Below are 11461 nucleotides of genomic sequence, written 5' to 3'. Positions count from 1 at the left end.
CGGCCCTGCGGCTGCGAGCGCAGCGTTACCGGGGCTGCCGCCCGTCCCCGCGGCCAGGGCGGGGCCCGCCGCAACCGGCGTGCCCCGCGCGACCCGGAAGCTGCGCGGGGCTGGCGACCGCGCCCGCCTACATCCCCCGTCGTGCCCCGCGGCGATGGCAAATGAGCGCGGGGCGCAGAGCTGCGCAGCGCATGCCGGGAGTCGTAGTCCCCCGCAGCGCCGCGGCCGTGTGGCGGAGGGCGGTGCCGCGGCCGGGGGATGTGGCGAGCGTGACGTGATCGTGTCCGCGTTGGAACCGGGGCGGCCGCGGCGAGCGTGACGTGGCAGAGACCGAGCGAGGTCCCCGGTCACAGAGCACCCGCCGCCGCTGCCGGGCTCGCCTCGCGCGCGGAGAGATCCGTGCGCGCACACCGGCCGGGCCGCGCTCCCTCCTGCCCTCCTTCCCTCAGCGCTCCCCCGCCGCCGCCCAGCGCCGCCGGAGCCGCCATGGGCCTCACCATCTCCTCGCTTTTCTCGCGCCTCTTCGGCAAGAAGCAGATGCGCATCCTTATGGGTGAGGGCCACCGCAGAGCCCGGACCGGCTGGGGCCGCGCAGCCGAGCCCCGCCGGAGGGGGAGGGGAGGCCGCGGGTCCCGGCGGGGGAATCGCCCTGTCCCGGGCTGCGGGGCGCGGACACCGCGCCGTGCCCGTCCCGCGGGCCGGGGGGCGCTGGGAGAGCGGCGGGGAGGGGAGGCGCTGAGGATCGGGCTGTATTTGCCCTTCCTTTCTCCCGCCGTGTGCCCGTTCCCCTCCCCGCCTCGCCCGCCGCTCCCCGGTGCCGCCGGTCCCGGCCAGGCCGAGCCCCGTTCCCGCAGCTGCGCCGGCCGCGCGGAACAAAGATGGAATTGCGGCCGGGCAGGGGCGAGCGAGCCCCGGCACTGCGGCTCCGCGAGCTGGATGTGACAAAGCCTGGTGTGTGCGGCACCAGGGCCGTAAGAACTGCCGTATAATGGCCGATTTTCGGCTGCTGTAGGGAGCTGTAGTGCCTCTCCTGACTCGTGAAAGGGCGTTTCGCTATAGCCTCCGTGGGCATTAGTTTTGTGCCCCGAGTACAAACCGATAAAACGCTCTAGGCAGCTCTTGTAGTGCTTGCTTAGTCTTACTGTCTCTCCCCATAATGATTTATTTTTAATATCCATTTATTTTGAAATTATCTCTTCCCTTGATACGGACTGTGCAGGAGTTGAAGCCAGTGGCTCTTGAAGATTCTCACTTTCAGATTATAGTTCAAAAGGTCAAAGCCAGCACATACTGCATTGGTATTTCCTCCTCCGCTTCGAGTTGTTCCCTGCCTTCTTCCACCCACCTACCCACCCCTGCAAGCTTTATGTACAAACAGTTCTTAGCCTCTTTATTTTTTGTCAGATTCTGTTACCAAAGTGAATGGAATTTGGTTCATGGCCGTTGACTGAAGTAGCTTGTCCTAAGGAACTAAATGGAGTGCTCATGTGGATATAGCCAGCAAGAGGAGTGGGTTCTAACTGTGAAACTTCCTGGCACACACCCATCCTTAGTGCTGACTGGATATGCACAGCAGACACAGTAGTGCAGCTTTTTAAAATTATAATCTTTCAGGTTCTCCATATATTTTGTGATGGTGAAGAGTGTTATTGCATACCCAGTAATCTTTGTTGTGTCTTAACTGCTTGAAATTAGAGACTCTCATCCATTTAAAAATAATCGGAGACATTTTAGTCTTCAAGACAACTTAGTACATGTGTCGGTTTCAAGGAGGTGATTTGGTTGTCTCCCTAACAGCCAGACTCTTCATATGACTCTTAATGAATGAAGTCAAGTCTGCAAGTGAGCTTGACTGTAGGATGTAGGATGACACAGAATCTGTGGCATTTGTAGTTCTGTTACTTTTTGCAAAGTACTGAAAACAGGAAAGTGATGTCATGCAGATCTAAACTGTTTGCAAGGCTCTTGGTAGAAAATGAGGTTGAATTTAGGTTAGAGATGGCTTTGGAAGGTGCATTTTCTAGCAGTTGTTTCAAATTATTTTATTTTTGTATTTCTTTTTTTTTTTTTTAAGGCCTTGTATTAAAATGCAGGGCTGGATCAGGGCACAGGGACAGCACTGTATTTGTTAGGTAGTATAGGAGAGTAGAACTTGGGGTATATTGTGGTGAGAGTCTTACAGGACAAACTGGATGTTCAGAAGCAGAATGTTACACTGAATATGACATAATTCGTGTACAACTGTAACACTAAATCTCTTCATAGCATTCTACATCATATATCAGCACTTTGAGGAGAGATGTCTGGGTGAATACTGGGATTGAATTAAAACTTTTCCTCAAGGTTATAATGTTCAATGTATGGTTTGAAAATGGGACTCTACAAGACCAGTCATGTAAGTTTCCATATGTAGAACACCAATTAAGAAATATATTTATGGGGTAGAGTACTTAGGGGAAAAATATTATGTGAGTTGATACCAACAGACAATTAATTTATAATTCTAACTTCCTTTGCACAGCTTTCTTCTGTTTCTGCAGGCTTGAAGATAAATTAGAATTAATTTAGCTCCTAAAACAGACTTTGTATTATTGAGGTTTGCAGAACTTGAGTATTTCTCATCAGGGACCATTACCAACAGCACTCACTTATTTTTTATGTTTTCAAATTCCATTTATGATACTAAGTGGATATTTAATGTTGTACTGTTCCTGAAATGTCATTTTTTAAAAAAACACACTAGTACAAGTATTTTTCAAAAATATTTACTATTTGGAAGAAATGCTGTAAAGAAGATTCATGCATTTTCTTTATAAATAGGCATAACATGAGGGAAAAGAAAGGACTGGGGTAGGGCTGAATGTCTGAAAGTCAGATTCAGCGACTGGGGCATTAAGAGTAGAAACACTGAATCCTAACCCTACATGTACCTGTCTGTGAAACTCTTCACTGATGGTGTTTTGTCCTTGGAAAAAAAACCATACCCATTCATTGTGCACCTTTCAGTATCATAATTTAGTGTTCTATGTCTTGGTGTAGTTGTGCAAGTGTTAACTGATATAGTAACTACTCAGGAGCTTCAAATACAAAGGTATTATTAAATACATTGGGTGGAAAATGTCAAGATTCTTTGGAAATTGTGTCACTGCAACAGATCATAATAATTTAGCTTTTTTTTTTATTTGGGCAGGTGTTGTTTTAGACAACTGTTGGTTTGCATGCTGTTGGCTTTCTATAGTTTTTGTGAAGTTTTGTGCTGTGATAAGAGTGGCAGCTTGACATTCAGCCACCAGTGATCAGAGTAGGAAGTTGGTTAATGAAGGATGTGATGTGGTCAGGGATGATGTGACAAGTGAACAAGTGAACTAGAAGCTTGAGATTTAGAAAAACAACTGACAGGCTGTGAATAAAACACTTTTTAAGAGGAGTAAAGGGCTACGAACCACAGTGATTTTAGCAGTGCCTGAAAGCATTGTAGATATTTTTTTCTCCAGCTAGAGGATGTTTCAGTTTAAAGGTGAATGGTTGCAAGTACAGGTCTGCACTTTCCATTTGTGCTTTATAGTAATCTTGGTGCTTTGCAGTACAATTGCTTAGTGTTATACCCTTCATCAAGTCTCTTACACCTTGGTCATGACAATGGTCAGTCAGGCAGTAGAATCAGTGAAAATACAGAATTGGGAATTTACTTTGTTTGGGGATTTAAGATATGACTTTTAGTCTTGGTAAAGTTCATGTTGTGGCAGTAGCTCATACGTTTACATTTATTGTTCCAGTTCAAATGTAAACATGTTTATTCTTGAATTACTAAAAGCAGTAGTTACACTTCCTACTAGCTCAAAAGATTAAATGTGATTTAGTGCTCTGAAATTTTTTAAAGGGTGCTGAATTACAAATTGGAGTAAGAAATATGAAAAGAGGCTATGGTTTTCATTATTTGCTCCTTTAGGCTTCATAACATACGCAGTTTGGCCAAAAGAGGAGGTTTTTGCAAATGGGGTCACGGGGATTTGCATAAGGTCCTTCCCTCAGTTACATGTGAAGTCAGAAGAAGAAAACATGTACCCATAACCCTGTAACTCAGCCTGCCTCGGTGCAAAGTCCAACAGCTTAATGAAGAGTTGTGGGTAAGAGTGGATTTAAGCAAAGTCTGGGCTTTGTGCTTACATAGGCACTGTAGACTTCTGCCAGCACCACTGAGGTGCACAAGGGTAGAGTGGGTAACTGGGGCAATATTTTCATAATATACCAAATAGTTTAAAATTCTTGACTAGTTTGTAATTTCTTAACTCTGAGTCATGTCTTCCAAAGGATCTTGATACTCTGTGTATACATTCTATGGAATGAGATTAGCTTTCTTTGTCTTTATCTGTGTTGTTAGTATAAACCTCAAATACACTCAAGCAGTTTGTGTCGACAATGGCATCTTTCTTACATTGGTAATTTTAACAAGTCTTGTCAGTGTTTGTTATATTGATAACAGAGTAATTTTTTTTGGTGGGGAGCAATAAGAGAAGAGTTTTGAGTAGTAGTTGTAACTAATTGTTTCACTAAATTATCTTATTGTTAATTTCCTGGGAAAAAAACCCTATCATACCATGTTCAGGCATTATATGTACTTACGAATGTCTACCTGTCCTACAAGTGCTTACGTGAGGCTGAGCTGTGTGAAAATAGTGTTTGGCTTCAAGCATTGTGCTGTTAAAAACATTGGTTTTCAGCATAGGTGGAGTATTTGAGGGTTCTGAAGTCAACTTAGAGGGTTTTGTAAGGTGACCTGACACTTAACTGGTGTGGGGAAGATTGTGGCATTTACAAGTTTCATGACTTGCAAGTCCTTTTGTAATTTCTGCTGCACTATGACTTTTTTTTGTTCATGTTTGTGTGTGGTTCTGAAGGAGACCAACACTTAAACAATAGCAAACTCAAACCCCTTTCATTTCCTTTGGACATTTTGAGAGTCAAGGAGCTTTCATTTTGATGGTAGATTTCCACCCTACTCCCTTTCTTTCATGCTGTCGTGACATTAAGAATTAAAATAAGTTTGTTTTTTTTTTTTTTAATATGCAATGACATTACCAGAGAAACTGCATTGGTATGTTTAATCCCATGCACACTATTAGAATATAGGAGAATTATAGATAGAGTTTTTAAAGTTAGTTTGCTGCAACAGCAGTTTGTGTCTTGAGAAAAAGGAGGTTTTTCAAGAATTTGGTTTCATTCAGTATGAGCAGGTAATTTTGAATCCCCTTTTTTTTGTGATGCTAAGGAAACAGTTGTATTATTAATAGGCAAGTTACCAAACCACTTAAAGCTTAATATATTGCAGTTGCAAAGTAGGAAGTAAACTCAGAATGTTAAAGACTGTGCATTATCCTTATAAAATGAGGATAGCATTTGGTTTCTTGCAAAAGCATGAACTAATTTTTTTGATGGGAGGTATTTTTATTTGGGCAAATGTTACTGACAAAAGAGACAATTTGTGCTGCTGTGTTTAGTACCTGCTGTTTGTGGAGGTGCTTGTGTGCGAGGTATTGCGTTCTAATTTAAAGGATTCTATTTTGAGTTACATTATGTGTTTAAAATGCTTAACAATAAGCAGTTTCACAAACAGTTTTAGAAAACTACAGTGTATGCTTGGGGTTTTGGTGATACATTTAAAAAATGTCGTTTAGGCTTTGTTTTATTTTATTTCTGAGGTGTCTCATATTTACCACATAGCTTACATTGAAAAACAGCAAACTTAAGTTTTGTTTTAGAAACAGAACAGCAAATTTAAGTGCAGAAGGTCTTCTGTAATGACCAACAGTCATTAGGAGGAGACTCCTGATGGAAGCATTCTAGTGGATCTCACAGTATGGAAATGATATTCTGAAGAATACCTACAGCCCTTCTGGTATATGTGCAGGGGTGATGAGAGCTGCCTGATGTTTGTGGTTTTTTCAGTGCTAAAGAAATATTTTAGCAAAGGGAGGAGGAGCTGGGATAAGGGACAAGAAATGTCTTTCATGTATAGTGCCAGCTTGCATTGGTCCACATGTGCCTGTGAAGCTGAGCTTTCCCAGAGGTTGAGTAAGGGAGGCTTTCCCCAGCTTGGTGAAGTAACAGATGTGTGATCAGTTAGAAAATGTGTGCTGCTTGTAGATTGTTGCTAGGCTTTAAAAATCTTCGTGATTTACACAGAAGAAACTTCCAATATGAATGATAAAGTTTAATTAACACAAATACTGAGGAAGATTACTTGAAACTTTTGAGCATGTAGGTTGTGAATGGAAGCATCTTACTGAGCTTGTTTTCTTCATGACTTGTTCTCTCTGTGCTGGGTAGAGGAGATGGGGAAAAACATACAGTAGTTTATCAGTAATGAGTTAAGAGTGTTTAAAAAGCTGTTCTCAGTAAAAGAACCTTAATACTCTGCATGTAAAATGACATGATTCTAAAATATCAGGTTGTAGTTCAGTTTGTGAAATAAAGCAAGTTTTCTCTTCCTTCTAGTTGGTTTGGATGCTGCTGGGAAGACAACCATTCTTTATAAACTGAAACTAGGAGAAATTGTCACCACAATTCCCACTATTGGTAAGATCACTAGTTCTTATATCTTTATTCTTGTTATTCTAAACCTGATGGGCCTCTGAAGAGTGCAGGGATTTGCTGTCTTTGTGGTTAGAATAAGAAACAAAACAAACAGAACTGTCTGGTCCTGCCATAACATACCTGTGTCAGCCCAAAGAGACATCCAGACCAGAATCCAGCTACCAACTGTGGCCAGTAGCAGATGCTCAGGAGGATAGGAACCAGATCAGTAGCACCACTTCCCCCAAACACCATGAGCCTCATAGTTTGTGGCTGAAAGATTTGCTCAGCTACTTGGGCTTGGATTTAAATGATTTGTGTTTATTTTCCCCTTCAATCAACTTTCTTCCTGATTTACCAGTTCAGTATTGATAAGCCATTTTATACATATTTGGGAGAAGTATACCTTAGGATGTATCTATCTTTAACATGGTTAGAATTATGTTTTAACACTAGAATTAACTATTTCTAATTACTGAACTCCTTCATTTTTAGGTTTTAATGTGGAGACGGTAGAATATAAAAACATTTGTTTCACAGTTTGGGATGTTGGTGGTCAAGATAAAATTAGACCTCTTTGGAGGCATTATTTCCAGAACACACAGGTAAGAATACTCAGATGGCAGTAGTTAAAGACCTACTTTGTAAAGCCTCATTGTGTTTTGTACAGTACATATGGAGAGTTGTTTTCTCTCTTTCAGAAAGGCTCTGCACTACTTCCTGCAACTTTTGAGGGTACCTAGATTTTATTCTAGTTGAAGTTAATTTGTTCCCCTGGAGGCTTCAAACCTAGTTGTGAGTGTAGCCTCTTAATGATCAAGTCCTTTTAGGTTCTACCAATGTTCTGTAATGTGCCAGAGCAACTGGTTTGTTGTGAGGAACTCTTAAAATGTATGGCTTTTACTGTGCTAAATTAGTGTTTTCAGTAAGGTGAGCATCTATAATATGGTAAAATATCTTGTTACCAGTTGATTGAAAAGTGCTAGCTTCACAATAATGTGACTACCATCAGTTTTTGGGACATAAATGTGATACCTTTGGTTATAAGTAGTAAGGAAAGTTGCTTGTTGGTATCAGAAGACTTCTGGAGTGAGTTTGTTTGAGTGTTTTTTTGTGTTGAATATAGAATTGTTTTCGTTATATTTGTGTGCAGCATGGTGCATATGATTGGTGCAGAAAAATACAGAGATCTGGATTGACAAAAGGGACCTTGCACCACCATACTGTTGTGAATAGAGTAATACTTAATTTCCGTTTCTTATTACTGTCCTGTTACTAACTACTTCTAAAATATACTTGTCTTTCCTTGAAGAGAGTGATAAAACCAAGGTTTTCAGACTGGAAGGTTAAGAGTGAATTGTGTAAGAAGAATGCTTGAATAACAGATACTATTAGAAGTACTGTTTGATACAAACTTTTTAAAAAAAACTCGGGCATTAAGGTGTGGATTTTTTCAGTTAAATATGAGATGATGAAACACTTGTGATTTTCAGTACAGTGAGTGAAAGCAGAGGGGAAATTATGTGATTTTGTTGCATTTTTTTGCCCCCAACTTTATTTTGAAGTTGAGACTTAGGTAGTTGTTCAGACACACGTCATGCAGTGTTTAAACAGAACTTTCTGTTAAATTTGTTGCCTTTCTTAGGTAAGTAATCATTATACTTGGTATGAGTATTTTGGTGGTTTAAGAATAGTGCTGCACATTTACATTGTTTTTTTCAAAACTGCGTAATTTTCTACAGGGCCTCATTTTTGTGGTAGACAGCAATGACAGAGAGAGAATCCAGGAAGCAGCAGAAGAGCTGCAGAAAATGGTAAATATCAATATCTTCTGAGGTATAATTGTTAGACTGACTTGTTCTATTTTTGAATGTTTGTCAGGTTCCCTAAAGGATTTAGGATTTCACAGTTTTAGGGAGTCTGTACAGTGCATATTGTATTCAGCTGGTAATTCTGGGTCACATAGTGCACCAAGTTGTAATTTCCACTCTGTAGAGAATCAATAATATGTCCAGAACCTTTAATTCATGAAACCTCGATAGGAATGCAGCAGGAAAAGAATTTTGGAAGAACAGGTTTGTGCTAGAGAATGTTTAATCAGCAAGTTGCCCATAAATTTAAACTTCTGAAATTGAAAGGGGACTTCCTTAATTGCAGGAGTTCTGTTGTATACTAGTTAAATTTCACTCAATACTTACTAGTGACTTCAGGAGCAAGAATGAAAATGTTTACAACCCTTAAATCAGTATTTAGATATTTTAGTGTTTGTTGAAGTAACTGACTTGTTTAACTGAGGCAATTTAATAACATGTCTGTTTTTTCTCTTAGCTTCAGGAGGATGAGCTGCGAGATGCAGTGCTGCTTCTGTTTGCAAACAAACAGGATCTGCCAAATGCCATGGCAATCAGTGAAATGACAGATAAACTAGGCCTTCAGTCTCTGCGTAACAGAACTGTAAGTGCTCAACTTTCTGACTGATGAACTCTTTTCTCCCTCTATTATATATGATAAAGTTCCTCTAAGAGAAAGGATAGTTTTCACTGCTTTCTCTAGAAAGATCTGCACACCTGCTGTTAAACTTCATAATGCGTAATTCAGGTCCTTGTTCAAAATAAGTGGTTTAGAAGTATAATCCAGTGTGTACAGCTGTTAGAGGTGTTTAATTTCTCACCTTCTTCTGAAAACATACAAACACTCCAGTCTGTCATTGAAGTGCAGACATCCAGCATTTCACAAAGTATGTGATGAGCTTTCCTGTTTTCTCAGTATTATGGGAGAACAAATGCGTTCTGCATTCCCACCTCCAGGAGGAAATTACGTAGCTTCTAAAGCATTAAATTTCATCTGCTCAAGCTTTAGAGACACAGGTTAGCTTCACATGAACCTTCCCACCTTTTGTAACCTGAGTGTCTGTGTTGGCATACTAAGATCCTGACCATAGAAGCTGTTTCAGACGTCCGTTCATGTAGATAATTCCATGTTCACTTCCTAAAGAGCAGTCTTTCAGAGACAAGAAGTTTTCAGCATGTAAACCAAATACAAGTTCTGTATTTGTTTATTGATGCTCTAAGCTATGTTGTAGCCTTTACTAGGCCAGCACTTGAATTTCTGGATAATGTCTGAACCTCCTCTACACTACATGTACTTCTCAAAATTTTTATAAATTCCATTTATTCAATCTTGACAATCCTCATGGCACAAAACAGTATTTAAAGAGCACTAGTATAACACACAATTATAACAGCACTAAAGAGCGTCACATACTGTCATAACTTAGCTTGCATTTTGTCAGTATTTAAATTGAATTTTTGTGTTCTACATTAACAGTGGTATGTCCAGGCTACCTGTGCTACGCAAGGAACTGGTCTGTATGAGGGACTTGACTGGCTGTCAAATGAACTCTCAAAACGCTAATTCCAACGGGATGACTCTTTCACCAGGGACATGTTTGATATAAGTGGTCTAGGCTTGTTACAACAAAATTAGTTTGCATCTTGGTTATTACAGTATCTGGAACTGATATTTGGGCAGGATATTACAGCGTTTCAACTTGTTTCATTGCCAATTTATTGTTTACCGAGCTACATGTTGCAAGGGTAGCAATATGCTTGGGTAAAAATCTCCTTAACTTGGAAAAAGTGTATCTTCTGATTTTATTCCCCTTGTTAGCCTAAATGCCTGAATATAGTTATTGTGACATCTTTAAGATCTGTTTTGAATACTCTTTGAGCCCCAATAAATTAATGTTTTAATTTTTTTTCTCCCTGCTACTCTTAGTTTACTGATGCCCTGTTTCATTCCTCAGACAGTCTGCTGATTTAAAAATGTAGCATTCCGTATGTATTTATTTCTCTCCCTTGCCAAAACGATTTCCTAATACTGCTTGTTCCAAGCCAAGGAAATGCTCTAAAACACTATACAAATCTACTGCACTGAGGAACATTTTATTAATCCTTGGGTTCTGTCAGCCCAACTTGCCTTTGTGTGAATTGGATTTGATGGGTAGAATAGTTCTGTGCTGGTTGCGAAGAGCTCATGTTGAGGTTGTTTTTAATATTCAGCAGATTGTCTTCCTTTATATTGTATCTTTTTTTTATGTTGCATGTTGCTTTTTGGTATCAGCCTGACTATTTTTGCCCAGTGTATAATAGTTCTGCTGAAGTTTTACTGTTTGTTGGTGAACATATCTTCATAAGGAAATTTTGGAAAATTCATCAAACTCAATGGATTCGTTTCTTCATAACCCACTTGGAATTATTCCTAATAAAATGATAAAATGTATGGTTCTGTGTATTCTCTTCTTGATTCCTGAAATAGTTGAATGCAAACTGTCACTTATTCTTTCTCCATATACTGAGCTTTCCTGCAGCTTGAATATGAACACCAGTCTCAAATTTTCATTTGTTTGGAGCTGTGTAGAGTGGGACATGGAAGGGAGGCAACCAAGTTGTATACAGTGCAATAGAGTAGTTGTCATCGGGGCTTACATAATTCTGTAATGTCTTTTGAAGTTGTAAATCTAAAATTCCTTTCAAGATGTCCAGATACGAAAATACTAACAGTTAAAAAATTGTAATAAAACAATTTTGAACTGCCTGAAAAGCATGCATGTCTGTTTCATAGTTTTATCTACATGTCAAAACCTACATGGGTCCCAGCAGGAGAGTCACACGTTCTGTTGGTGGCCAGCTGGGAAGGTAACCTGAGTGTTTTTACAGGGATATAGCAAATATTATAATAATGCTGATAATTGCCCCCCAAAAATCATCTCTACACAACTGCTACTGTTTCACATTTCTGTCCCCTTATACCTTTGTAGTTCAAAAGGCATAAATTATTACCTGTTTTGAGGCTGCTTCTAATGGGTAGTTTAGAATCTATTTTTCTG

The 11461-nt window shown here is 40.3% G+C and overlaps 1 protein-coding gene across 1 annotated transcript; it reads left to right on the top strand.

Moving 5' to 3' along the window:
* Positions 1–265: 265 nt before the first annotated feature.
* ARF4 (ARF GTPase 4) lies at positions 266–11178 on the top strand. The gene is made up of 6 exons (XM_021532620.3): positions 266–553; positions 6496–6576; positions 7069–7178; positions 8316–8387; positions 8902–9027; positions 9901–11178. Exons 1-6 carry the CDS (start codon positions 487–489, stop codon positions 9985–9987), a joined length of 543 nt encoding a protein of 180 aa, XP_021388295.1. The 5' UTR covers positions 266–486; the 3' UTR covers positions 9988–11178.
* Positions 11179–11461: the final 283 nt, after the last annotated feature.

This window comes from Lonchura striata, chromosome 12 (genome assembly GCF_046129695.1).
Source record: "Lonchura striata isolate bLonStr1 chromosome 12, bLonStr1.mat, whole genome shotgun sequence".
Taxonomy (NCBI): Eukaryota; Metazoa; Chordata; class Aves; order Passeriformes; family Estrildidae; genus Lonchura; species Lonchura striata.
This window is presented reverse-complemented; position numbering and strand designations above follow the sequence as displayed.

Bases quoted from the DNA above. Each gene is read 5' to 3' on its own strand.
- ARF4 (XM_021532620.3), top strand. From the start codon at position 487: ATGGGCCTCACCATCTCCTCGCTTTTCTCGCGCCTCTTCGGCAAGAAG. The intron at 6,577-7,068 runs GTAAGATCACTA...CTTCATTTTTAG, and splicing joins CACCACAATTCCCACTATTG to GTTTTAATGTGGAGACGGTA. The intron at 9,028-9,900 runs GTAAGTGCTCAA...CTACATTAACAG, and splicing joins AGTCTCTGCGTAACAGAACT to TGGTATGTCCAGGCTACCTG.